The sequence below is a fragment of the Piliocolobus tephrosceles genome, chromosome 6, assembly GCF_002776525.5.
Source record: "Piliocolobus tephrosceles isolate RC106 chromosome 6, ASM277652v3, whole genome shotgun sequence".
NCBI classification, from domain to species: Eukaryota; Metazoa; Chordata; class Mammalia; order Primates; family Cercopithecidae; genus Piliocolobus; species Piliocolobus tephrosceles.
In genome coordinates this window covers 32,031,591-32,054,255 of record NC_045439.1, presented here as the reverse complement: position 1 = coordinate 32,054,255, position 22,665 = coordinate 32,031,591, and the positions used below count along the sequence as shown (strand labels likewise).

The following is a 22,665-nucleotide window of genomic DNA, read 5'->3' as shown; positions in this document are numbered from 1 at the left end:
GAAACCCAAAGTGGCTCACAAAAACCCACTGTTTCCTACCACTTGCTCAGTGTGAGATCTTGGGCAAGTTACTCTATGTGCTTAACTTTCCTCATCTGTAAGACAGCTTGTGAGGATGCAATGAGTTATTTTATTTTATTTTACTGAGACAGAGTCTCGCTCTGTCACCAGGCTGGAGTGCAGTGGCATGATCTTGGCTCACTGTAACCTCCACCTCCCGGGTTCAAGCGATTCTCCTGCCTCAGCCTCCTGAGTAGCTGGGACTACAGGTGCACGCTACCACACCCAGCTAATTTTTGTATTTTTAGTAGAGATGGGGTTTCACCATGTTGGCCAGGATGGTCTCGATCTCTTGACCTCATGATCCGTCCGCCTCGGCCTCCCAAAGTGCTGGGATTACAGGCGTGAGCCACCATGCCTGGCTGGAATGAATTATTAAAATTAATAGTGTCTTCATCCAAACGCTGGCTACTAAGTTTAATGGAGGGAAAGGCAATAATTTGAAGCAATAATAGCTTTCAAGTGCCAGTCTCCTAAATCAATGGAATAGCATTTAAGTGTTAATCAGCCAGCAGTTTATTCCTTAATCAATCCTGTCCCCTAATCCTCAACTTTGCTTTTGTCAACATGAATTTTTATGACATAGGGGAAAAAGTATTCCATCTATGTTTTCAACACATTTCATTGAGCAGTTACTATTACCTGGGCACTGGATATAAAGCAGCATACTTACGAAACCAGCTTTGCAAAAATCCTTAGGCAATTACGTCAGTGAAAGAGATGAGAACTCACCTATCCCATCTTCCTTCTAACCTCTAAACTGTCTTTGTTCATTCCTGGGTGTAGACTGAACTAGTCTTGGAGAGGAATTTATGGTTTAAACTCCGAAACGAAATGGATAATAGCCCTTTCCTGAGAAACCCCTTCTTGCCTGGGGAGTAGTCTGCCTTTGTAGGACTAACAAATCAGCTACGAGTTTAGATATCACAGTTTAGGGGCCACGCAGCCTCTGGCTGCAAGAGTCTGAACCTCCCCAAATTGCTCATGGTAATATCACTATTGTAAAACCTAAGGTCAGTGCTTTAGATATTCTGCAGATCCTGCATACCGATGCAGCAAATGACACCACCCAGAGGTCAGCAAGAAGAACTCACTTGACCCCCTATGATTTTATCTTCAATCTGACCAGTGAGCACTCCCCACTTTCCGAGCCCATACCAGCCAAATTATCCTTAAAACTCTGATCCCCGAATGCTCTGGGAGACTGATTTGAGTAACAATAAAACTCCGGTCTCCCGCACAGCCCGCTTTGTGTGAAATACTCTTTTCGCCATTGCAAATCCCATCTTGATAAATCCGCTCTGTCTAGGCAGTGGGCAAGGTGAACCCATTGGGCGGTTACACTTAACCCTAGTTCCCCATTCTGCTGCGTGACTTTAGGTAGGCTACCCAACATCCCTGGAATTCAATGATTGATTATACGATCTCCGTGCTTCCTTTTCACTCACAGATCTTACAAAATCAGTTTCATGCCTCTTTCATTGACAGTTGTATCCCTCTACCTCCACCTCTGAACAAATTTGCTCGAGTTCTGTTCCGACAATTCTATAGACTCGACTCAATGAAGGCACTCATAATTTCCACCACCTGTTGTATTTTCCAACAAAGATTGCAACCACAGCGGCGAGAAGGAGTTATGGGTCACAAGCTGTGGTTAAAGACACAGTGAGATTTATACAAGAAAAAACTGATTAAGAATCACAAGATTCCAAAGCCCAAAGGAAGTCCTATTTGTAACAATAAATGATGAAAAAGGGGAATTGACTTTTGACTTGTCAGCAAAAAGGAAATTAAAAGAAAAGCAAAGGGAGCTGGAAGGGGGAGGGCGGGATTCCAAGATAACAAAGCATAAATAAAAAGAAGTTCTGTGCTCCACCCCTCCACCAGCGCTGGATATAGCCCTTCTATTGTCAGCCCTACAAACTTTAGGAAACTTCAGCAAAAGGCCCACCTCCTGGAGTTCCCAGGAACCCCAAAACACACGTTCTAAGAAAAAGACAAAGTTGTGTGCGATCGGGTTTCCTGGAGGCCGGCGCCTCCTCCCCGACCCAGCCCACTCCAGTTAGGGTCCAAGGCTCAGCCTGGCCGCCCGAGGGATCCGCCCAGCCCAGCCCCGGGGGTCTCAGCGCGGGGATCCGGCGGGGGCTTCCGCAGAGGGCGCGGGAACCTTGGGCGGGCCTGGAGCTCACCGCAGTCCTTGAACTGCACGGGTTCGGCCTGGGCGGCGGCGCTGAGCGCCAGGAGCAGGAATGTAGCGGCCAGGAAACGCATCGCGGATAACGAAGTTCCAATCTCGGGAAAGAAGCGGCGGCCGCCCGCGGTCACAAGACAAACCTGTGGGGGCGGGCCCGGGGAGGAGCCCAGTCAGGCGACCTGTCACCAGTAACCACGGCCGAGGCCCGCCCGCGCCCCGCCCCCGGCTCCGGGAAGCCAGCTCCAGCCCTCTCGGGCCCAGAAGCCTGCAGTCTCCGCCCATGCCGTCCCCTCAGAGGCCTGACCCGCCCAGACCCACCTCCGCCCCGCCCCACCTTACTCCTCCTCGCCCCGTTCCTTCCCTTTAGAGCACCTCCCCGGCTTCATGGGTGCGTCCCCGCGGCTGCCTTCGGGAGCATTTCTAGCCAATCAGGCACCTTCTCCTCCCGCACTACCCAATAGGCATGTTGGGGGCGGGGGCCTCCGTGAGAGCCCGGCCTCCTGTTCGTTCTCCCCTCCTCCCGAGGCTCCGGGTGAGAAACGGGGGAGACGCGCGGGGCGGAGCTTGTGGAGGAAGATGGCTGCCGCCCGGGGGTTGTCCCTAACGGCTGCGACGCAGAGAGCGGTCACTCCCTGGCCGAGGGGCAGGTATCAAGACTAGAAAGGCACCTGGAAAGGGTGTTTGGTTCTGCGCCTCTAGGACAAATGGGAAACTAAGGCCTGTGGGGGAGGTGAGGGTTTGGTGGGAGGCCGTCCAGGTGGGGGTCACCAGGTTTAGCGTGAGGCGCTCCAGGTCAAGGGTTGCCAGGTGCCCCTTCTGCCCTCGGGCTTATCCTCCCTTGCGCGCAGGCTCCTCGCGGCCTCCCTGGGACTCCAGGCGCGTCGGGAAGCGTCGTCCTCCAGCCCCGAGGCCGGCGAAGGGCGGATCCGCCTCACGGACAGCTGCGTCCAGGTAGGAGGCCGCTGGACGCAGCGGCGATTGGCGGGAGCAGCGGGAACTGCTCTTCACTCAGCCCTTTAACTCCCGTTTCCCGCTATTCCTGACCCCCCTTCCTGCATTTCAGAGGCTTCTGGAAATCACCGAGGGGTCAGAGTTCCTCAGGCTGCAGGTGGAGGGAGGTGGATGCTCCGGATTCCAATACAAATTTTCACTGGATACAGTTATCAACCCCGACGACAGGCAAGGAGGAAAGGATGGGTTCCCAAAGGAGGTACAGGAGGGACAAAAGTGTGTACAGTTTAAGGTGCACTTTTATTCCAAATTTAAAGGGTTTACTTGGGATGGTTAACACCGCCCGTCTCACAGTGAGGATGCCGTGAAGGTTTGTTGTCCTGAATCAAAATAACTAAGTTATAGGAGCAAAATTGGCCTGCCCAGGTGCATTGGGTAGTTGGTAGAAAGGCCGGATTAGATTCCAGGCTTAAGTCCCTAAACTTTTCGCAGTATTTATTCCATTGAATCATTTTTGCCTCAAAGAAAATCAGCACGTGTTAAAGGTAATCGGGAAGCTCCCTCTGTACTTTAAAAAACAGACGGTGTGCACCTCTGGGCTCAGGGGGTGCGCCTTTTTTGTGTTTGTGATACTCGTTAATGCTTTCCTCCTGTCTTTTCAGGGTATTTGAACAGGGTGGGGCAAGAGTGGTGGTTGACTCTGATAGCTTGGCCTTCGTGAAAGGGGCCCAGGTGGACTTCAGCCAAGAACTGATCCGAAGCTCATTTCAAGTGTTGAACAATCCTCAAGCACAGCAAGGCTGCTCCTGTGGGTCTTCCTTCTCTATCAAACTTTGATGCGATGACTGGTGACTCTGAGATTGTCACCAGTTGTACCAATTTGAAGAACCTGGAATTAGTAGAATTCTAGAGGTTTCCTTCTAATCATGTCCCTCTCAATGTTATTTCCCACAGTCCAGGAGTGTTGTGTTTTGCCACTGTTATTTTCAGAACGTGAAGATTTTTCTCTTGGCTTAATTTTTCCCTCCAACTCCCCTCAGTGCTAAGGCTGAGCCTCCAGATGCTGTTACCTCAGATTTAATCACTGGTTGAAACTCAGTATAATCTGTAGAGCTTCCATGGCTCTAAAATTTGGAATTAACTTCTCTGGCCTTAAGAGCTGCTTGTATATATGTGGATAGCTATGTATAAAAGTTTCATTTTAAAGAAAGTTCTTACTGTGTTGTGGATCAGGGTCACAGGTTGGGTAGCTTGGACACCGTTATTAGAGGATGAGAAAAGTAAATGAAATGTTCTCTTTTTCATTTCACCCTGCCAGTATGTGCCACTTTTCTTTGTTGTCTATGCAGCCCGTTCGCCACTTCCTATTTGATGGGACAGATACATTTTAGTCTCGTACTCGTGGATCTGCTAGGAGTCATAAAACCAAGAGCCCATTGCCCAGAAAACTTGGACCAAGCCCTCACTGATACTGAATTGTTTCAAAAATAGCCTCCCTACTCATAGAGACATTTTAAGATTCTGTGACAATTTAATGACTGAATCTTTTTAGGATATGTTGCTTCACCTGCCTTCTGTTGTAAAATGGCTCTGGTCTCATGCACAGCAGGAAGTGATCCCTTTACTGTTACAGGTAATAGATTCTTAGGAACCTTTTTTTAGATTGGATTGCCAGATGAAATGTAGGATGCCTGGTTAAATTTGAATTTCAGGTAATTAATTTTTTAGTATGCCTATGTCTCAAATATTGCATATACTAAAAATTATTATTTGAAATTCAAAATTAGGCATCCTGTATTTTTATTTGCTGACCTTGGTAACTCTAGGGTCACCAAACAGCTTTTAAAATCACAAATTCTAGTGAATTAAAGTACTCGTGTAAGTGTGGCACTTAAATAGGCTTTGGAGCTTGAAATAATCCTATTACAGTGCTACGGAGCTGTGTGGACAGTGAAAGAAAAAAAATCCATCACCATCACCACACCAAATGATTTATTAATACTGATGTTGGAGAAACTACAACCAAGTTGATTCTGGAAGAGTTACTGGTTAAATCCATCTTTTGCTTGGGAGCCTAGAAGTTTGTTACAGCAAAGACTTGCATTTCTGCACTGGATTGGCATTAAGGTCATTTAGTAAGAATTTACTGTTTAAAAAAACGGAAATAGAGTTTAGAAAATATCTGAGACAGAAACTTAGATACATTTCCAACATGGCAAAACCTAGGAGTTAGAGAAAACAAACCTATCATGCAGTTAGAGGAGAGACACTCAGAAACCTGAGTACATTTCTTAGAGCCGATGGAAGGAGGCAGAAAGCAGCATACCATGGGAGCATCTGTGTGCACACATGACCAAAACAGTGCTGCCAGTACCTGCGTCTGATAGGGTTTCAGTTTGGACTACCTGTCCTTTCATCCTCCTTAAAAAGATTTTGCTACATTTTAAACATTAGAATCTATTCTCTAAGAATATTTTTGTGGGTTATTTATTGATTTGGTGGTTTTTAAAATTCTTGACCACAGGCCGGGCGCGGTGGCTCAAGCCTGTAATCCCAGCGCTTTGGGAGGCTGAGACGGGTGGATCGCGAGGTCAGGAGATCGAGACCATCCTGGGTAACACGGTGCAAACCCGTCTCTACTAAAAAATACAAAAAACTAGCCGGGCGAGGTGGCGGGCACCTGTGGTCCCAGCTGCTCGGGAGGCTGAGGCAGGAGAATGGCGTAAACCTGGGAGGCAGAGCTTGCAGCGAGCTGAGATCCGGCCACTACACTCCAGCCTGGGCGACAGAGTGGGACTCCGTCTCAAAAAAAAACAAAAACAAAAAATTCTTGAGCACAAGCAGAACAGCTTTTGTTGCTAAATCAATCGATTAAATTACAGTGGTCCACTAGGCAGAAACAGAGTCCCTTAGAATGCAGAAGCTTATATGTGAGTATCTACTGTTAATGGGAGAATTGGAATTTTTTGTTTAGAAAAAGGCAGATTTGGGGCTGGGCACGGTGGCTCACGCCTGTAATCCCAGCACTTTGGGAGGCCAAGGCAGGCGGATCACCTGAGGTCAGGAGTTTGAGACCAGCCTGGGCAACATGGTGAAACCCCATCTCTACTAAAGATGCAAAATTAAACTGGGTGGCGGACACCTGTAATCCCAGCTACTCGGGAGACTGAGGCAGGAGAATCACTTGAACCCGGGAGGCAGAGGTTGCAGCGAGCCAAGATTGCACCACTGGACTCCAGCCTGGATGGCAGAGTGAGACTCCATCTCAAACAAAAAAGGCGGATTTGGGAAAAATCGTGTTACTTCACACTAAGAAAGCTTCATGGGGAAACCAGAAGTGGCAGCAATAAGTCTCCATTGGAGGGTGGTGACTTAAGAACACAGGGCATGGGGGAATGATAGCATCAGGGCCACTGGGCAGTTTGTTGAGAATAAACAGTACGCATGGTAAAATGGGTTTAGGATCTGCTGTAGGCCCTTTCTGACCAGATGTCTCTTCTTGGTGGCCCGTAAAAGCCAGTGGTCATTTTCACAAATTTTGCTCACTGCACATTCATTTAGGAAAACTTTGTACTCTTCCAGTTTCAATTGGAAGATCTTATGCCTTCCCATTCTTTGGAGGGGAGTTGTCAAGGCCTATTTGTTGCAGAATTGGCATTAACTTTTTATGCAAGCCAGTGCTGGGGGCATCAGGTAAGAACAAAAGTCAAGGGAGCTCTAAATCTGCTTTATATTGTCAATGAACTTTATGTTTTTTTTCAAAGAGAAGGTCTCTTGGTCAATGCCCAGATCTTATTGTGGTACCATACTTCAGTTATGTGATGACAGTGACCAGTGGCATGTAAATTATGTGTCCCATCCACTCTTAGTTTTTTTTTTTTTTTGAGGCAGGGTCTCAATCTGTCTCCTAGGCTGGAGTGCAGAGGTGCAGCCTCTACCTCCCAGGCTCAAACAATCCTCCCACCTCAGCCCCTGCAAGTAGCTAGGACTACAGGCCACACCATCAAGCCCAGCTACTTTTTGTATTTTTTGTAGAGATGGGGTTTCACCATGTTGCACAGGAGTCTCGAACTCCTGGGCTCAAGCAATTCTCCTGCCTCAGCCTCCCAAAGTGCCAGTATTACAGGTGCAAGCCGCCCTGCCTGGCCCACCCATAGTTTCTTGGTATGAGAATGTTGACTGATTACAAGGGATAGGAGAAAAGAAGTGGAGAAGTAAAACATTAGGAAGGACTACTAAAGTAGGTGTTCAGGAAGACTCTTCTTTCTATAACCTCTGAGAATCGAGCTCTGTTCTTTTGTCGTTTGTTATAAAGCATTAGAGTGCAGGGGTGGCATTTGGCAGGATCAACCTGGTATAGGGAAGTGGGCAGCACTGATCATGATGGTACAGAAGCTAATGTTGTGCAGCCAGCTTTGGGCAGGGCCTAACACGGTTCACTGCATGTTTGTCTGAAAGGAAGGAATCTCTTCTGTTTTTCTTCATATCTAGCACTGATGTTTATGATTGCTCTTTTAAAATCCATATCTGTCATTCTTCATATCTAGCACTGATGTTTATGATTGCTCTTTTAAAATCCATATCTGCCATTCTTCATAAAAATGCCACAGGGCTGCCTAACAGAAATTTGCGTTATGGAATTTTGATGTAATTAGCACCTGGCTTTAGTTGTAAATTATAGTCAGATAAATATATAAAGAGAGGGAGCATTTAAGCAATCTGTGGCCAGCAACTGTATTTAAAAATATTTTATTTTTTTTGAATAGGTGATACATGTGGTACAAAATTCAAAAGAATACAAAAGGAGATACAGTGAAAAGTCTCCCAATCCTGTACCTATCCACCCTGTCACCCTTCCCACAAACCACCATTTTTCTAAGAATTTATCCTGCAGATATAATCCCATAAATTAATGTGAAATATGCACAAGAATATTCATTACAGCATTATTTATAGCAAAAGACAGAAAACAATGGAAATGTCTGTCAGTAAGGGACTGATTAAATAAATTAATGGTGTATCCATTCAATGGAATAGTATACAGCTATAAAATGAAATGAGGCAGCTCTACTTGCAAGTATAAAGCAAAAAAAAAAAAAAAGCAAAGAACAGCATGCATAGTATGCTATTTGTGTTTTAAACAAAGGAAATAGGTACATATGCATGCAGTATCTCAAGGTTGGGCAGGAAGGCGAAGATTGGAGTGTTGTGGGGGCAGTGGGAACAGCAGTTAGGAAGGTGTAGCGCCAGCAGGATATATTTGGGGGATAGTAAGAAGTTCTCCGAATGGCGAGGTATAAGGCGAAGTGGCAAGGATGAGGTGAACAGACAACCGCTTCTCTTTCCCCATTCTTTAGACAGACAGTGTTATGTTACACGCTGTTATGCAACCCCCTTTTCCCCTTAATTTGTTTTGGATATCTTTCTTAAGGAATTTACAGCCACCTTTTTTAAGGGTTCCATAGCAATTAATTGTTTCTAATCTTTTGCTATTACAAATGATGCAGTAATAACTTCTTACATGTCATTTTATATCTGGTGAAAATATATCTGAAGGTTAAGTTCCTAGAAGTGGAAATTACTGGATCAAAGAATTAGTGCTTTTATAATTTTGAAGGGCATTGCCATATTGTCCTCTTCAATATGTACTTCTGGCAGCTATTATGAGAGTGCCTATTTCCCACATGCTTGCCAGCTAGGAGTCTTAACAAGCTTTTTGATATTTGCCAATCTGACAGTTTTAAAAAGGATCTCAGTATGATTTTAAGTTGCATTTCTTTTATTATGAGTGAAAGAATATTTTGACATGCGTAAGAGTGATTTAGTTTTGTCTGCTGAAAACATCTCAATTAGTATAGGGACATAGAGCAAATTATTTAAGCTTTCTGTGTCTCAGTTTCCTCACCTGTAAATTGAGAATAAACAATAGTAAGTAGGATGATTGGATAATTAAATGGAATGTATGTATGGCACTCAGCACAGTGCCTGGCACATGGCAAGCATTCGATAAGTTATGTGATGGCTAATAATCAGAGGAGCAGGTAGGCTAGGGCAGATTAAATTAAGAAAGTAGCATTTACTTCCATGCTCCAGTCACATGGAGCCTTGTTCATTTACATTGCCATTCATCAGAGAAGTGCAAAGTCAGAGCTTTCCTTGTCTTTTAATAGTAAAGAGTAATTTCCCATTGGAATCTATCATAGGCTATCAGCAGAGCTGGCCAGGGAGTAGGCACAGCCTCATCTCTAATATTTAGACTTAGCCAACATGGTAAAGAAATTTGATTTGATATGAAATAAAGACAAGAACAGAAGAGACCACATGTACATTTCTTTATTCCACCATGGTTCTGAACTCCCAGCTAGTTTGGGTTGGTATGAGTCTCTGCTTGTAAACTCAGAGGAATGCTTGCCATCGTTTTCTGAAGGGAAGGGGCAGGGGCTTCTGAGTAGAGGGGAAAAACAATATTGGAAATCTGGCTTCTTCTGAACAAGACCACACTAGAAAATAGACTTTTTACTTTTAGCACATCAAACTGGTTTTCACAAAAGGAGAGCCCAGAAGAGGTTTGCTTCCTGTAAGAAGCAGTGTTTATGTAACAGAGGTCTTTGTAGATGGGTACTCTATCCCGTGGCAGCCCTTGCTGCTGGCAGGCTATCACTGGGCAGATTTTGAATGTTTACAGCTACTGAATATTTTCTTTAGACATATAAAGCCTTGGCTCCCCTTTCTTATCAACTCCACATATTTTTCATAATGTCCTCTTGCTGCTTTCCCCAGCTCTTTGTTCTTCATTTGTGTCTCTTACACTCAACAAGCTAATATCAGTCTTGCTTCTCTGAGTGAAGGGATCTTCTGCCACTCCTTGGGGTCAGAGAATGGGCTACAGGATGGAGGTGTGGCAAAATCGGGGCCCAGAACAGATTGGCTGAGTGGTGGTGATGGTTCTTGGGAGGCGCTGGAGTCAGTCCCCAAGCTTCCCCAAATCCTTTCTTGCTCCACAGATTTTGAAGGACCTCCCTAGGGCAGATGTAGCCTCTGTCCCAGTTGTGGGATCATCAGGATGATGGTGGATTGTGGCTGGAAAGGGGTGTCTGCAGTGTGAGGCCACAGGGCCTTGTGTGCTTGCACAGCTTGGGAGGGTGGATGAGGGCCATCCTTTGTTATGCATCCGATAGCAAGGCCAGGAAAGGTGGTGGACAGGGCCTCATGCGGTGGCTGAAGCATTAAAGTGATTGGTGGTGCTTGAGCCAAGCAAGGGCACAGAGGCAGTGACCGAAGCTTACAGCCAGAGGCTAAGCTGGGAGAGATGAAAGCAGGCACGGCGGATTGGGAACCTCTGGCCTGATGTCGCAGTGTCTTCCCAGCTAGGAAATCATCCTCAAGGCCCCTGCCTGTGACTGGAGGCCATTTCCAAGTAGTTGCCACACTGACCACTGACTGCTACTCCTTGGCAGTGCAGTGCGGGGGGCCTGCCTCAGCCACATATCCCGGGGAGCAGTGGCAGCGGTAGGAGCCCTCTGTGTTCTCGCAGTAACCGTGGACACAGAGCACAGCAGGCCCGTTCAAGTCATCACACTCATTCACATCTAAGAGGAAACAAAGGAGAGAGCTGTAGGGAGCCCAAGTGCCTCTGCTGGCTGCCTCCACCCCTCTGGTTACTAAGGCCTGGCCCCTGTCCTGGAGTGAAACCCTAAGTGTGACAGCCAGAGGCTGAAGTCACTTCCCAAAACTAAGCAACTCAAGGGGCAGCAAGCTCATACCATGCCCAAGACCCTGCTCTCTTTTGTCTGGGAACCTGCACGGAAGCAGCTTTCTTTTTTTTTTTTTGAGGCGGAGTCTCACTCTGTCGCCCAGACTGGAGTGCAGTGGCCGGATCTCAGCTCACTGCAAGCTCCACCTCCTGGGTTTAAGCCATTCTCCTGCCTCAGCCTCCCGAGTAGCTGGGACTACAGGCGCCCACCACCTCGCCCAGCTAGTTTTTGTATTTTTAGTAGAGACGGGGGTTTCACCGTGATAGCCAGGATGGTCTCGATCCCCTGACCTCGTGATCCGCCCGTCTCGGCCTCCCAAAGTGCTGGGATTACAGGCTTGAGCCACCGCGCCCGGCCGGAAGCAGCTTTCTAAAGCACACAATGAGACCTTCCTTTGGCGCTTTCTTCCCGCTCAGCCTGACGCTGAAAGCCCCACTAGGAGGCAGCAGTGGCTCTTGCAGCCTTCCTGAGTTCAGGCGTCTCTGTGGGCAGTGGGCCAGCCTGACTCCTCCATCAGGATTCTACTCACCTACGCAGGCCATGTGGGCCGCATCCAGCTGGAAGCCCTCAAAACAGTCGCAGGTGTAGCCCTCCCGCACGCGCACACAGCGGCCATTCTCACAGCCGTTCAGGATGCCGCACTCCTCTGCCTGAAGCCCTTCAAAGCCGGCTGGGGCCTCTGGGAGGAGGGAATCAGAGAGAGAAGGAGGCTGAGGCCTGTGTCCAGACTCTCCCTAATGCTGGGACCCTCGCCTTCCTGGACAAAGGGTGCCCCTGTGGAACTTTGGGGGTGGGGGCAGAAAGGATAATAAAATCTCCTGGAAAGATGCTAGAACAAAAGGCAGTACTCTTGGGGGAAAAAAAAAGTGTGTGTCATTTTAGATGGGGAGAGGTGCTCTGGGCTTTAAATGAGGGCTCCAGGGAGGCTGACACTTGCTGCTTCCACAATGCCCAGCTCCTGCTGGGGTTTGGTGGGTGGGGGAGTGTGTTGTTACATAGTTTTTGGGTTTGGACGTGGGGATGGGGTGAGGTGTTTTGTTTAAATCTTCACATTGTGTTTTGGGGAGTGGGGAACAATTGGTAGCAGAGGGGTCTCGCTCAACACAAAGCAAAAAGTCGACCAGATCTCCCTAACCCTCTTCACTCTCTAAGCACCCCTTCACCCCATGGAAAACGCCCCACCCTGCCCAGCAGTATGGTCTTAGTTTGATGTGATAGCTTTGCCCGTGGTGGATACTGGGTGCATTGCACAGTGCTAGGCCTGACTTCCTCATTAGACTCCAAGGCCTGAGGGTTTGGATCACACCATTCACAAACCGAGTCATCACAGTGGGCCTTTAAAGTCCTTAGAAAACGTTAATCCACATTTCAGGTCACAAGTGTGAATGCTGGGTGTCCTTAGAGCAGGTTCTTCTGCAGTCTGTAGGTGGTGTGGAGGGAGAAAAAGACTGCAGTGAACAGCTTTCTCTCGCTCTCAGTCCCCACAGGAAGCTTGTAGGTTGGTTGGGATAGGGGCAGTGTCCTGTACCTTTTTGTGTCCCTGTGATAGTTTATGACGGAGTGGTTAGGGTCGGACCTGGGTGTATGTACTTGTCTCGAGCGAGCTGTGAACGGGGACCTCTGGCTTGGTGTGTCTTTCCCCTTCCCAGTCCTCACCCTGCTGGCAATACGACTAGCAGGTGGAGGAGGCAGAGGTGAAACAGCTTTGGTGCCCACCTCTTCCCCATTTTTGCAGCAACACAGACCTGGATGGCTGGCCACGTAGTGGGGCTGGAGTTCTGAGGGCTGCAAAGGAGACTCAAGGATGGGTGTGCGGTCTCCTGGGTGGCCGGCTGTGTTGGGGAAGGCAGGCTCAGGCACGGTGTCTTCAGGGCCCAGGTAGTTGTAGAAGGGGGCCCCGTCTGGGCCATAGATGCTATAGTGCAGGTCATCAGGCCCGGGGCCATACTCATAGCCTGGCCGGAAGTGGACCCCGGCCTCCCGCTCTGCCTCAATGCGAGCCACGTTGCACAGCTGAGCATAGACCTCTGTCAGGGAGGAGGGAGAGAGGGAGCCGGGTTCCAGCTCCTGCCAGCTAAAGCCTGGTTGGCTTTGTCTCTGGGAGCATGCAAGGATTGGTACCCTCTGGGAGATCCTGGCAGCGTTCCTCTCCCCACCTCGCCACTGCCCTACTTTGTCCCCAAACAGCAGGGATGGAAGACAGGGCCTGATTGCTCTGCTACTTCTTTCTAGATCCCCCTTCCAAGGTGAGGGCATCCCCCTCCCTGGGGCCTGGCCCAGCCCTGCAGGGTCTCCCCTTTGCTCCCCCTCACCAGAGCTCCTGGGGGGACACAGAGCACACTGCTGGCTCCAGGCCTCGCCGTCCTGGCAGCAGCATTCCGTGTAGGTGGTGCGGCGCCCACGCAGGGGTTCACTGCATACATCATTGGTGACTTTTTTCCAGCAGACGTCCATGTGGATGTCGTGGTCAGGGAGGTCCTCTGGTGGCACAGGGCACGGAGGCACATGAGCCCCCCCAGCCCAGGTCCCCTTCTCCTGCTGCCCCACGCTCAGGCCCACTCACCCGTGCTGCTGGTGCTGTTCATGCAGCGCTGCTGGCTGAGGTCCAGGGTGAGCGGGGGGCTGCAGAAGCAGTGGAAGGAGCCCTCCGTGTTGACGCACTCGCCATTCTCACAGGCCAGGTCCTGGCACTCGTCATGATCTGGGGAGGCAGGAAAGGGTGGGGCGATGCCAAAGTGGCCTGTCCACCGGCCACCCTCAGGGAAGGGGCTTTTCCTATCACTGATAATGAAGAGTTAGTGCCCTGCCTCCCTCCCCTCAACCCAGCCCAGCCTGGAAGGCCCCTCCCTGGGGACGATCTCTGACAACCCAGAGCTCCTTCACCTGGGACCAGCCTGCTGCAGTGGGCGGCCTCCCTAGGAAGGGAGACTCTCAGCAATAATGGGACTGGCTGGCAGGGGCTGGGTGGGCCATTATTCAGCTGTGGGCCTGGGGTGGGGGCAGGGATCATGTGTGTCCTCACCCTCACACCTCCTGTGGGAAGCATCGTAGTGGAAGCCGGGATTGCACAGGCAGACATAGCCAGGCACGGTGTTGAGGCACCGGCCGTTCGGACAGAGACCAGGCCCGAATATCACACACTCATCCGCATCTGTGGAAGGGCAGAGCTGAGGTGAGAGGAAGGTGAGAGGCAGTATGAGGGGTACCTAGAGCAGGGAATCCAAAGCCAGGCTGGGTTTGAATCCCGGCTCTGCCACTTACTAGCTGGGTGGCTTTGGGCAAGTTGTTCAAGTTTGCCTTGCCTCTGGTTCCTACATGCTCCTTAACCTCTTAGAGTTGTAGTAAGGATGAAAAGGTGTTAATATATGTGAGGTGCTCAAAAAAGTGTGCAGCGCGTAGCCAGCACCCAAGGAAAGTGGTCTCTGTCTCCATCTTTCCTTCTCAGGACTAGCTTCAGGACTAGGGTGCTGAGGGGCGCAGTACCTGGACCATCCTACTTTGAGTGTGGGTTCCCCAGAGTGTCCGGCCTCATCAGTGCGGCCAGGGAGATGAGCGCAGCCTCTGGCCTCCAGAGCAGTGCTCTCCACTCTGTCCCCGTGCCCACATGTGGCTGGGGGTGACAGTTAGTCAAGGCATCATAGTTTGTTTCTGGAGGTGCAGCCTTGGGAGAGTAGGGAAACTGAGGTGAGGCTCATGTGGACACTCCAAGAGCAGCTTGGGTCAGAACTTCCAGCTAACACTCTGCAGGGAGTCAGCCCTGGGACAGAAAAGGTGGAGGCAACCTGGGAGGCCAGGGCTGGATGCAGAACTTCCCCAGGAACCCTGTGGAGGAGCAGGCTAGGGCCCATTCAGGTGAATGGAGTTTGGGGCAGAGGATGGAGCAGGAGGTTACCTGTGTACATGGTCTGTCCAAACGTCCAGGCTCCTTCCACAGGAATGTAGCCTTTTCCACTCGGGCAGATCTCGCTGAATTCAGCTATGTAGAGAGGCGCTTCAGCTCAGAGTGCGGAGGGCCTTGCCCCCTTCCTCTCTCCCCTTCTTTCCGTGTCACTTTGCAGAACTGACCCTTCAAGGATCTGGAACCCTTGGGGCCTTACCTGAGTCCTCAGACGGGCAGCGGTCACAGGCTTCTCCCCAGCCAGCGCCCTGGGTGCAGCAGCATTCGGCCTGCGTGGTGTTCTGGCCCAGGACGCTGGAGCAGGGCGCATGGCCATTCTGCCCAGAGTAGCAGTCCATGCGGGTGGGGGCCGGGGCATGGTCCCCCGTTGGGGCCTCAGGGATACTCTGACCTGTGCGTGACAGATGCTCGTTACTGTGTGTTTATGACCCTCTGAGGGGTCACTAGTCCTTCACTTTATTTATTTCTTAAATTTAACATTTGTGTAGCACTTTACAGTGGAAAAAATGCTGTTACCTGTATTACCTCACCGATGCTCTGGACAACCCTAAGAAGTGGCCTAATTATCATCTCAAGAAATTGAGGCTTAGAGAGGCTTAGGGCCTCACCACCACTGTGTGATTAAACTATTAAGCAGTGCGGCGGGGATCTGACCCCAGTTCCTCCTCACCGAAGCCCCTGCTCTTTGCAGTACAGCACCCCGCCTGTCTCCCTGTGACGGGCTGCCCCCAGTCCCTGGCATGCCATATGGGCAGCCCTGTGGTCCATTCTGCTTCACAGGTACCCCAGCCCCTTCCACCCTTCCTTGTCTCCCTCACTTTCCCCCAAGGCAGTGAAAGCCGGCTGAGTCCTAGTCCAGCCTGGCGTGAGAGGCTGAACCCAGTAGCTCTCGGGTGGGGTGGGGAGTGGGAAAGGGAGAGCCCAGTTTAGCTCAGCTTCAAGTCCTATCTCATCCAGAAGGTTCCCAGGGATTAGATGGATTCGGGGTCCCTCCAAGGCTCAATCTGTGGTCCCTGGGGTCATCCTAAGTCAGCAGCAGGGTTTCCTGAGCCTCCTCTAGGATCGTCCTGCTTTCACTGCACGTGGCCCTCAGCCTCCTCACCCCTCCATGCACCAGGCCCCACCTGTACCTCCCTATGCTGCCCCAGGCCCTGGCCCAGTGTCCCCCTCAGTGGCTAGAGGCTAGAAGAGGGATGCAGAGGGACACGCTCTCTGTAAATCTCCGAGTCGCCATGGATAATGCACCTCCCAGGCCTCACCTCCAGCCCCCCGCGGGCGGCAGTGCCCCTCCTGGGCATCGTACTCCTCCAGGTCACTGGCGCAGAGGCACAGGAAGGAGCCCTCCACATTCTCACAGAGCGCGGCCCCACACACCGCCAGCATAAGCTCACACTCGTTCACGTCTGCCAGGTGTGAGAACAGGCTCATGGGCAGAAAAGAGGCAGCCCATGCCCCCTGACCCTGACTCCGGCCCACTGCCCCCAAAAGAAGCAGGCTAGGCCTTGGGGAAGAAGCAAGAGTGAGTATAGATTTGTGGGGAGCAGGGACCGATGGACAGAGGGCATGGGAAGGGAGAGAGAAGGAGAGGAGTGGCAGCCAACGGTCACAGAAGTACGCAAAGAGGAAGGGTTACCCCTCAGTGCACATTCTCCAAACCTCCTGCCTCCTGAGGCCCTGAGGCTTGAGACACCTGCTGTCCTGCTGGCAGAGTGCGGCTGTGCTTCCCCTTACCCGCCCGGCCCACATGCCCCTGGGTGGGGAGTTGAAGTCTCTCTCTTCTTTGAAGCCTCCCTTGCCCATGCTCTGAGGACCCATGATGGAGCCACATGACCAGGACCAGTTCAGGAGGAGAACCCCTGGGCCTTCCCTTCCCTGGCCCAGACCGTGGGTAGCCCACAGCCTCCTCACCCACACAGTCCCAGCCTGAGGGAGAGATCTCGAAGCCCTGGTCACAGAGGCAGCGGAAGGAGCCGTCAGTGTTGTCACAGAAGCCGTGGCTGCCACACATGGTGTCGTTGGTGCACTCGTCTATGTCTGCGGGACAGTGGGAACCACGGTAGAGGGGGTGTGTGTGCGTGTGCACTCTCTCACACACACGCACACTCTCTCGTTCTCTGCTGAGAATACTTATTCGGCTTATTAGCACCAAGACCTGTGAAAAGCAGCCTCTCAACCCTGTTACGGATAAGGAAACCCTAACATTCACAGTCCTATGGCATTTTTCGTAAGCTCTGCTGGATGGAAAATATACAAACTACAATCAGCTGCAAAAAATCGTGTCCTCAGGAGAAAATCATGTCTCGCTCAATATGTGAAAAATAGGTTTTCTCAGCCCTCTCTCTTCTCTCTCCTCCCTCCCTACTCACCAAGGCAGTCTCCGTTCGGGGCCATGCGGAAGCCAGGCTGGCAGCCCAGAACACAGCGGTAGGAGCCAGGGCTGTTTTCACACTTCCAGGCACCACACACCGGGTCTCCGTAGTCCTCACACTCGTCGATATCTGTCCCCAGAGCCATGCCATGAGAGAGGACAGAGGTGGCCAGGTCATTGCTCTGGTCCCACAGGGTCAAGCCCCACAACCTCCAGCGTTCTTGATCTGTTCCAAATGACTGTGCTCATCCCAACCCCAGCACATCAAGGTCAGGACAATTTCCCCTGCCCCTGCAGGGCTGAGCATCTGGGAAGAGAACCGTATGCTATTTAGGAAGCAGTGAGCTCCTAGCCTTCTGTGACACTCCCCTTCCTCCGCCGCCCCATCTGTCTCCTATCCCTACCAGCATAGCACTGTACTTCTCTTTACATGACGCCTTCAGCATAGTGTATTACAGAGAGCTGTCTTCATATCTGTCTCCTTTCCTCAATTTCAAGATCGTCCATAACTGTCTATTTGTCCTAGCAAAAGACATTGAGCATAGCAGGTGTTTAATGTCTATTGAATCAATTTGGCCTTTAAAACTAGATTGTGTGCTCTGCCAGCACGAAGATGCTGGTTGTCTTCATTTTGTCATCCTTGGAGAGCCCCTGAGCCCTGAGTCTCAATACATGCACTATTTGTTGGACACTGCATCTGTGGAAAGTGCTCTGCTCCACGGGAGCTGAGGACCAGGCAGGGTAGAGATGGGCAGACGTGGGCAGAGCCCTGTCCCCTCCCCCCAGAGCCCTTACCCACACACTCTCCACTCTCTGGGGAGGGCTGGAAGCCAGTCTCACACAGACAGTTGAAGGAGCCCTCGGTGTTGACACAGTGCCCTCCCAGACACGGGTCTGTGGCCGCACACTCGTCCACATCTACAGTAGAGATGGCTGTCAGCAGACCTAGCCATGGGTCCCTTCCCTGTTAGGGTCCTGTGTACCTTCCTCTGGGCCCTGAGGAGCTCACAGGAGAGTCAGGGAGTGGCTTATGTAGGAAAGGGCTGGAAGCCAGAGGCCAGGCTGTGGGAGGTGGGCGCCAGGGTGGGGGTGGGGGGTGAGGGGGGGCTCCTGGAACTGAAGCTCTGTAAAGGGGAGAAGTGACACTCGGAGTTTGGAGTTGCCTGCTATCAACCTCGTGGGGAGGCCCTGGTGAGAGACTGAGTCCCTCCCTCCCTGAGCACCGGGCTCCCTCACATCACTCTTTGCTCCCGTCTTCTCCTCCCTGGGCAGGGCTGTGAGCACTTGCTTTCGGTACTGGTATTAAAAGGGACACCACTCTAGTCTTAGCCTCTAGTGCCCATGCTCCTGGCTGGTAGAGGTAGCTGTGCTGGCTTCTCACCCAGGCAGCTGGTGCCCCCCTCTGTGCTGACGAAGCCGGGTGCGCACAGACAGAAGAAAGACCCGTGGCTGTTGAGGCACTCGCCGTGGGGTGCGCAGTGCTCCTCCCCCATGCATTCGTTCACATCTGCAGGGAAAAGATGGGGAGTGGGTGTCTGCTGGGGATGTGCCTGCCTCCCCACACACTCATGCCCCCCAACCCCAGTAGGGTGAGCTGGGTCACTCACCCTCACACAGGGTGCCATTGGCCAGCTGGAAGCCCTGGGGACAGAGGCACTGGTAGGAGCCTGCCGTGTTCTTGCATTCCCCTCCCAGGCAGCTGCTCTGGGGGTCTTCACACTCATCCACATCTGCAGGGCCACACAGGGGAGGAAGACAGCTGATGGCAGCACCTCCCAAGGACAGGAGCCAAGGGGGAGGTTTCCAGAGGACCTGTCACCTGCCTGCAGAGCTGGACCCACAGGGGCACCATCCGCTCGTGAGGCCGCACAGCTGGGAGAAGCTCAGGAGCGACTCTTGGGGAGCGGGATGATGGCAGCTCCTCCAGCCCCAGCAGCCCCCCACCTGCTGGGCTTCACCATGGCCCTGACAGAGGGGCATCCCATTTGTGTCCTCTCCCACATGGAGGCTCATACCTTCGCAGGAGTCACCCAGGGGGCTGGGCCGGTAGCCCCCATCACAGTCCTTGCAGGAGAAGGAGCCAGCCGTGTTGGTGCAGACTCCCGAGGGGCAGACTCCCGGGAAGGCACACTCATCTAGGTCTGCAGACAGACAGTGCTCACCCGGGGACCTAGGAGGGTTCCCGCTCCCCGGGCAATGCAGGAACCTCACCGTGGCCTCCCTTTCTGAGCCCCTGGGGGGTTTCCTAAAACCCCCTCCCTAGAACACTCCTGGGGCAGCCCTGCCCTCGGCTTCCCTCTGGTCTCTGTGACTGGCTTTTCCTCCTGTCCTCACTCTGAACTTGGGGACTGTGATAATATAAGCTCTTGTTGGGGCCAAGTCCATGTATGGGGTCCTCTAGCCTAGTCTGGAGCCCCTCGACATCAGCCCCAAACTGGGGACAAATGAAGTGTTCTTCGGGAGGTAAGACGGCCTATATTCTGTCCCCGTCCACCACTGCCTCCCCAGGGTTACCTTCACAGGCAGTGCCGTCTTCATTCACCCAGTACCCACTCTCGCAGGCAGAGCAGGTGAAGGAGCCCTCCGTGTTGAGGCAGAGGCCTGTGGGGCATGAGGCCCGGCTGGCACACTCGTCCACATCTGAAACAGGGCATTGCATTCTGTGTGGGACTCTGCAGGACAGACAGGCCAGGACAGCCAGAGACTGGTGGGTAGGCAGGGGTGGGGGAAGGACAGGTCTGGGCAGGGATGTGTCAGGTCAGTGTGGATAGGGATGCAAGGCTAGGGGTGGATTCAGGGCACCAAGCGTGGTGTGCAGAGGACAGGGAGCCACAAGCTGGATTGGCCTGTGGAGAAGGGGCACTTCAGCATCTCTGTACCTTGGCAGCCCTTCTCATCTGAGGTGACCTCATAGCCCTGCTCACAAGAGCATCTGAAGGAGCCTTCTAGGTTGGTGCAGTTTCCATGGGCACAGACCCCGGGGGTCAGACACTCATTCACATCTGTGGGAGAGAGGTCCTAGATGGTGGGCTGGCCTCCTCCCCGTGCTGCAGCCCCCGCTGGCAAGCTCCAAGCATCTCAGTTATGAGGCCAGGAAACCAGCCTTCAGAGGGGCCGCAGGCCACCCCGGGGAGGCCATGAGGCCATGTTCCCTTCTCCCACCTAGGCAGGGCAGGGCGTCCTATCCCCCGGGCTCACTTCAGCCCTATCTAGTAACTCAGAGCACTCTGCATGTACCCATGCAGGGGCCAGGTCCCCCAGCCCTGGGGCTGGTTTGGCTCATCTGAGGATACTTGGAAGGATGTGTCCAAGACCCTTGACTCCCCTCACTGTGTGTGCCAGGAACCCTACATGACCTCCTACCTGCCAACCAAACAACCCACGATCCCAACCCAACAAGCAGCTTCCGAGGGTGGGCGGGCAGTGTGGAGAGAGGCCAGTCATGCCGAGGTGGCTGAGTGGCAGCCTCGAGGGCCTGGGAAACGTCTGCCCTCTCCAGAGCCTCAAAGCGTCTATTCAACACTCAGTCCCTCCCAGCATTCTGAACCCCGAGCCTTTCTTCCTGAGGGGGCTGCAGGAATAGAGCACACGCCTCCTCCTGCAGACCCGCTGCCCTTCTGAGGAAGGAACACCCCGCTGTGCGGTGGGCGGGCTGTTTAGACGCTGCTTTTGAGATGCAGAAGAGCAGGAGACCCCTCCTCCCTGGGAACTGCAGAAGGGCCTGGCCCCATCCTAAGACCCTTAGGCTCCTCGCTCCACCACAGCATCCAGCTACAGAAGCTGCTGGGACTTTGGGCAGTCACTCCGGAATGAACACGGCCAATGAGCAGAAAAGGGCCCCACCCTAGCTGATTCAGAGGGCAGAGCCCTAGTGACTTGTGCCCAGCGTCATCTGGGAACCCAGCTAGATCATGGAGGACAACAGCCTCCAAGCCACCTCCCTCTGCCCATCTCTTTCCCTCTCCGTGTGTGGGCTCAACCAGAGGTCCCCAGGCCCAGTGGCCTGCTCAGTGCCTTGGCCAGCAGCCCTCACCTACACAGCTCCCACTCTGGCCCCGGTAGCCCTCCTCACAGGCCAGACAAGTGTAGGAGCCGGGGGAATTGACGCATCTCCCATCAGGGCAGGTACCGGGGTGACGGCATTCGTTGATATCTGCAAAACAGCAGCCCCTCCCTTGGTCATCCCTGGGAACATAACACATGGGTAGGTCTGTGACACAGCAAATCCTTGTCCCTGCCCTTAGTTGGGGAAAGGGATGGACAGACAAAAACTAGGAAAGAATGACAGCTACCCTGTGTTCCCAACTCCACCTCTCACCCACTGTCCGGGACAAAAGAGGGAGATGGGAGAACTTAAACATTAGAAAGGGAGACTCCCTGGGTGGGTGCAGTAGGCTGTGGTTACCACCAGCTGTGGGAGGGTCAGAGGATCCACTGTTTGGGATGGGCTTTCATCTATCCCCTGGTGAATTCCTAATCCTTTATAAGCGGTGACCATTACTGGGATGTGCTTGGCACAGCAGCTCACTGGATTCCAGAGGCTCCAGAATAGATCATTGGAGGGGCAGTGAAGGCAACTTGGGCTTCCTTGCAGCAGGAAATGAGGACCATGGAGGAAGCCCCAATCTTGGGTATGGCCAAGACCAGCCCTGAGGCTGAGTGCAGACTGCAGGGTAGAGCCGGCAAAGCTTCTCTGCTGCAGAGTTGTCAGACATTTCTTCCAACCAAGAATCACGTAGGGATCCTGGCACCTACTCTGGTGAGATCCAGGAAAGTCAGCCAGAAGGGGTAAGCCTGGACACCAACTGGACACCCAGGGGATGAGGGGACCCAGGAAGGGAGAGTGGCAACAGGAAGAGGAGGGAGCTCGTTCTCCCCAGAGCCGTGGAGAGGGCTCTTCCCCATGTAACCTGGCATATCATGGGCTTTATCATCTAGGCACCCAGGGGACCTGGACTGAGTGAGGGAGGTCCTGTCACAGGGACTGAACTCTGAGTCAGCACTGCCGGAGGACATTATGCCCCTCTGGCCCCGTATCAAAGCTCTGGCTCACTCTTCACAACAGGTCAAGAAAAGAGGAGGGGTTCTTCTTCCTAAATGGGTAATTGTCATTCTCCTAGAGGAAGTATACCAGCTTATGCAGATTTAGAGGTCCTACTGCCCCAGAGGAAGACCTACTCAGCACCCAGGGAGGAAGTGTGGGAGGCAGGCCTAGGGTCCAAAAACAGGCTTTCTGCAGAGGAACTAAAGCCAGCAGCTGTCACTGCAGGAGAGGACATGGACCCTAAAGTGGAGGGTGAAAGTGAGTACTCGCCGAGGTTGTTTGGTTTCCAGAAGTCAGGACACATTGAAGCCCTCAGTCCCAGAGGACTGGGACCCTCTCAAGCCTAAAGTTTCTGCCTGAGGGTCCAGAAGACAGGGACATCGCCACAGGGCAGGT

The 22,665-nt window shown here is 52.3% G+C and overlaps 3 protein-coding genes across 5 annotated transcripts in view; 1 reads left to right on the top strand and 2 right to left on the bottom strand.

Moving 5' to 3' along the window:
• Positions 1 to 2,569, bottom strand: part of NPC2 (NPC intracellular cholesterol transporter 2) — a 28,878-nt gene extending 26,309 nt beyond the window's left edge. For both annotated transcript variants that reach the window (XM_026455761.1, XM_023183946.1), the window contains exon 1: positions 2,250 to 2,569. In XM_026455761.1, the coding sequence (XP_026311546.1) occupies positions 2,250 to 2,331 (82 nt within the window). In that variant the 5' untranslated portion in view covers positions 2,332 to 2,569. The remainder of the gene's footprint in view (positions 1 to 2,249) is intronic.
• A 186-nt stretch (positions 2,570 to 2,755) lies between these two features.
• On the top strand, positions 2,756 to 5,678 carry ISCA2 (iron-sulfur cluster assembly 2). Of its 2 annotated transcripts, none has more exons than XM_023183958.1 (4): positions 2,756 to 2,901; positions 3,103 to 3,205; positions 3,318 to 3,464; positions 3,868 to 5,678. In XM_023183958.1, exons 1-4 carry the CDS (start codon positions 2,831 to 2,833, stop codon positions 3,874 to 3,876), a joined length of 330 nt encoding a protein of 109 aa, XP_023039726.1. In that variant the 5' UTR covers positions 2,756 to 2,830; the 3' UTR covers positions 3,877 to 5,678. The 2 variants fall into 2 exon arrangements, with proteins under 2 accessions (XP_023039726.1, XP_023039725.1); XM_023183957.1 differs by having other exon boundaries at positions 3,318 to 3,433; positions 3,868 to 4,522.
• Positions 5,679 to 7,938: 2,260 nt separating this feature from the next.
• LTBP2 (latent transforming growth factor beta binding protein 2) overlaps positions 7,939 to 22,665 on the bottom strand; it is a 38,759-nt gene continuing 24,032 nt past the window's right edge. The window contains exons 12-29 of the mRNA XM_023183968.2: positions 21,259 to 21,378; positions 20,105 to 20,227; positions 19,740 to 19,865; positions 19,241 to 19,366; positions 18,833 to 18,955; positions 18,607 to 18,732; positions 18,021 to 18,143; positions 17,224 to 17,355; positions 16,766 to 16,891; positions 16,117 to 16,260; positions 15,057 to 15,248; positions 14,852 to 14,935; positions 13,982 to 14,110; positions 13,523 to 13,660; positions 13,272 to 13,439; positions 12,705 to 12,986; positions 11,489 to 11,638; positions 7,939 to 10,794 (exon numbers count right to left, since the gene is read on the bottom strand). Coding sequence (XP_023039736.2) covers positions 10,649 to 10,794; positions 11,489 to 11,638; positions 12,705 to 12,986; positions 13,272 to 13,439; positions 13,523 to 13,660; positions 13,982 to 14,110; positions 14,852 to 14,935; positions 15,057 to 15,248; positions 16,117 to 16,260; positions 16,766 to 16,891; positions 17,224 to 17,355; positions 18,021 to 18,143; positions 18,607 to 18,732; positions 18,833 to 18,955; positions 19,241 to 19,366; positions 19,740 to 19,865; positions 20,105 to 20,227; positions 21,259 to 21,378 — 2,558 coding nt within the window. The 3' untranslated portion in view covers positions 7,939 to 10,648. The remainder of the gene's footprint in view (positions 10,795 to 11,488; positions 11,639 to 12,704; positions 12,987 to 13,271; positions 13,440 to 13,522; positions 13,661 to 13,981; positions 14,111 to 14,851; positions 14,936 to 15,056; positions 15,249 to 16,116; positions 16,261 to 16,765; positions 16,892 to 17,223; positions 17,356 to 18,020; positions 18,144 to 18,606; positions 18,733 to 18,832; positions 18,956 to 19,240; positions 19,367 to 19,739; positions 19,866 to 20,104; positions 20,228 to 21,258; positions 21,379 to 22,665) is intronic.

Excerpts from the sequence above, each read along its gene's own strand:
- ISCA2 (XM_023183957.1), top strand. The coding sequence starts at position 2,831 with ATGGCTGCCGCCCGGGGGTTGTCCCTAACGGCTGCGACGCAGAGAGCG. Across the intron at positions 3,206-3,317 it reads TCACGGACAGCTGCGTCCAG|AGGCTTCTGGAAATCACCGA; the intron begins GTAGGAGGCCGC and ends CCTGCATTTCAG. Across the intron at positions 3,434-3,867 it reads GTTATCAACCCCGACGACAG|GGTATTTGAACAGGGTGGGG; the intron begins GCAAGGAGGAAA and ends CTGTCTTTTCAG.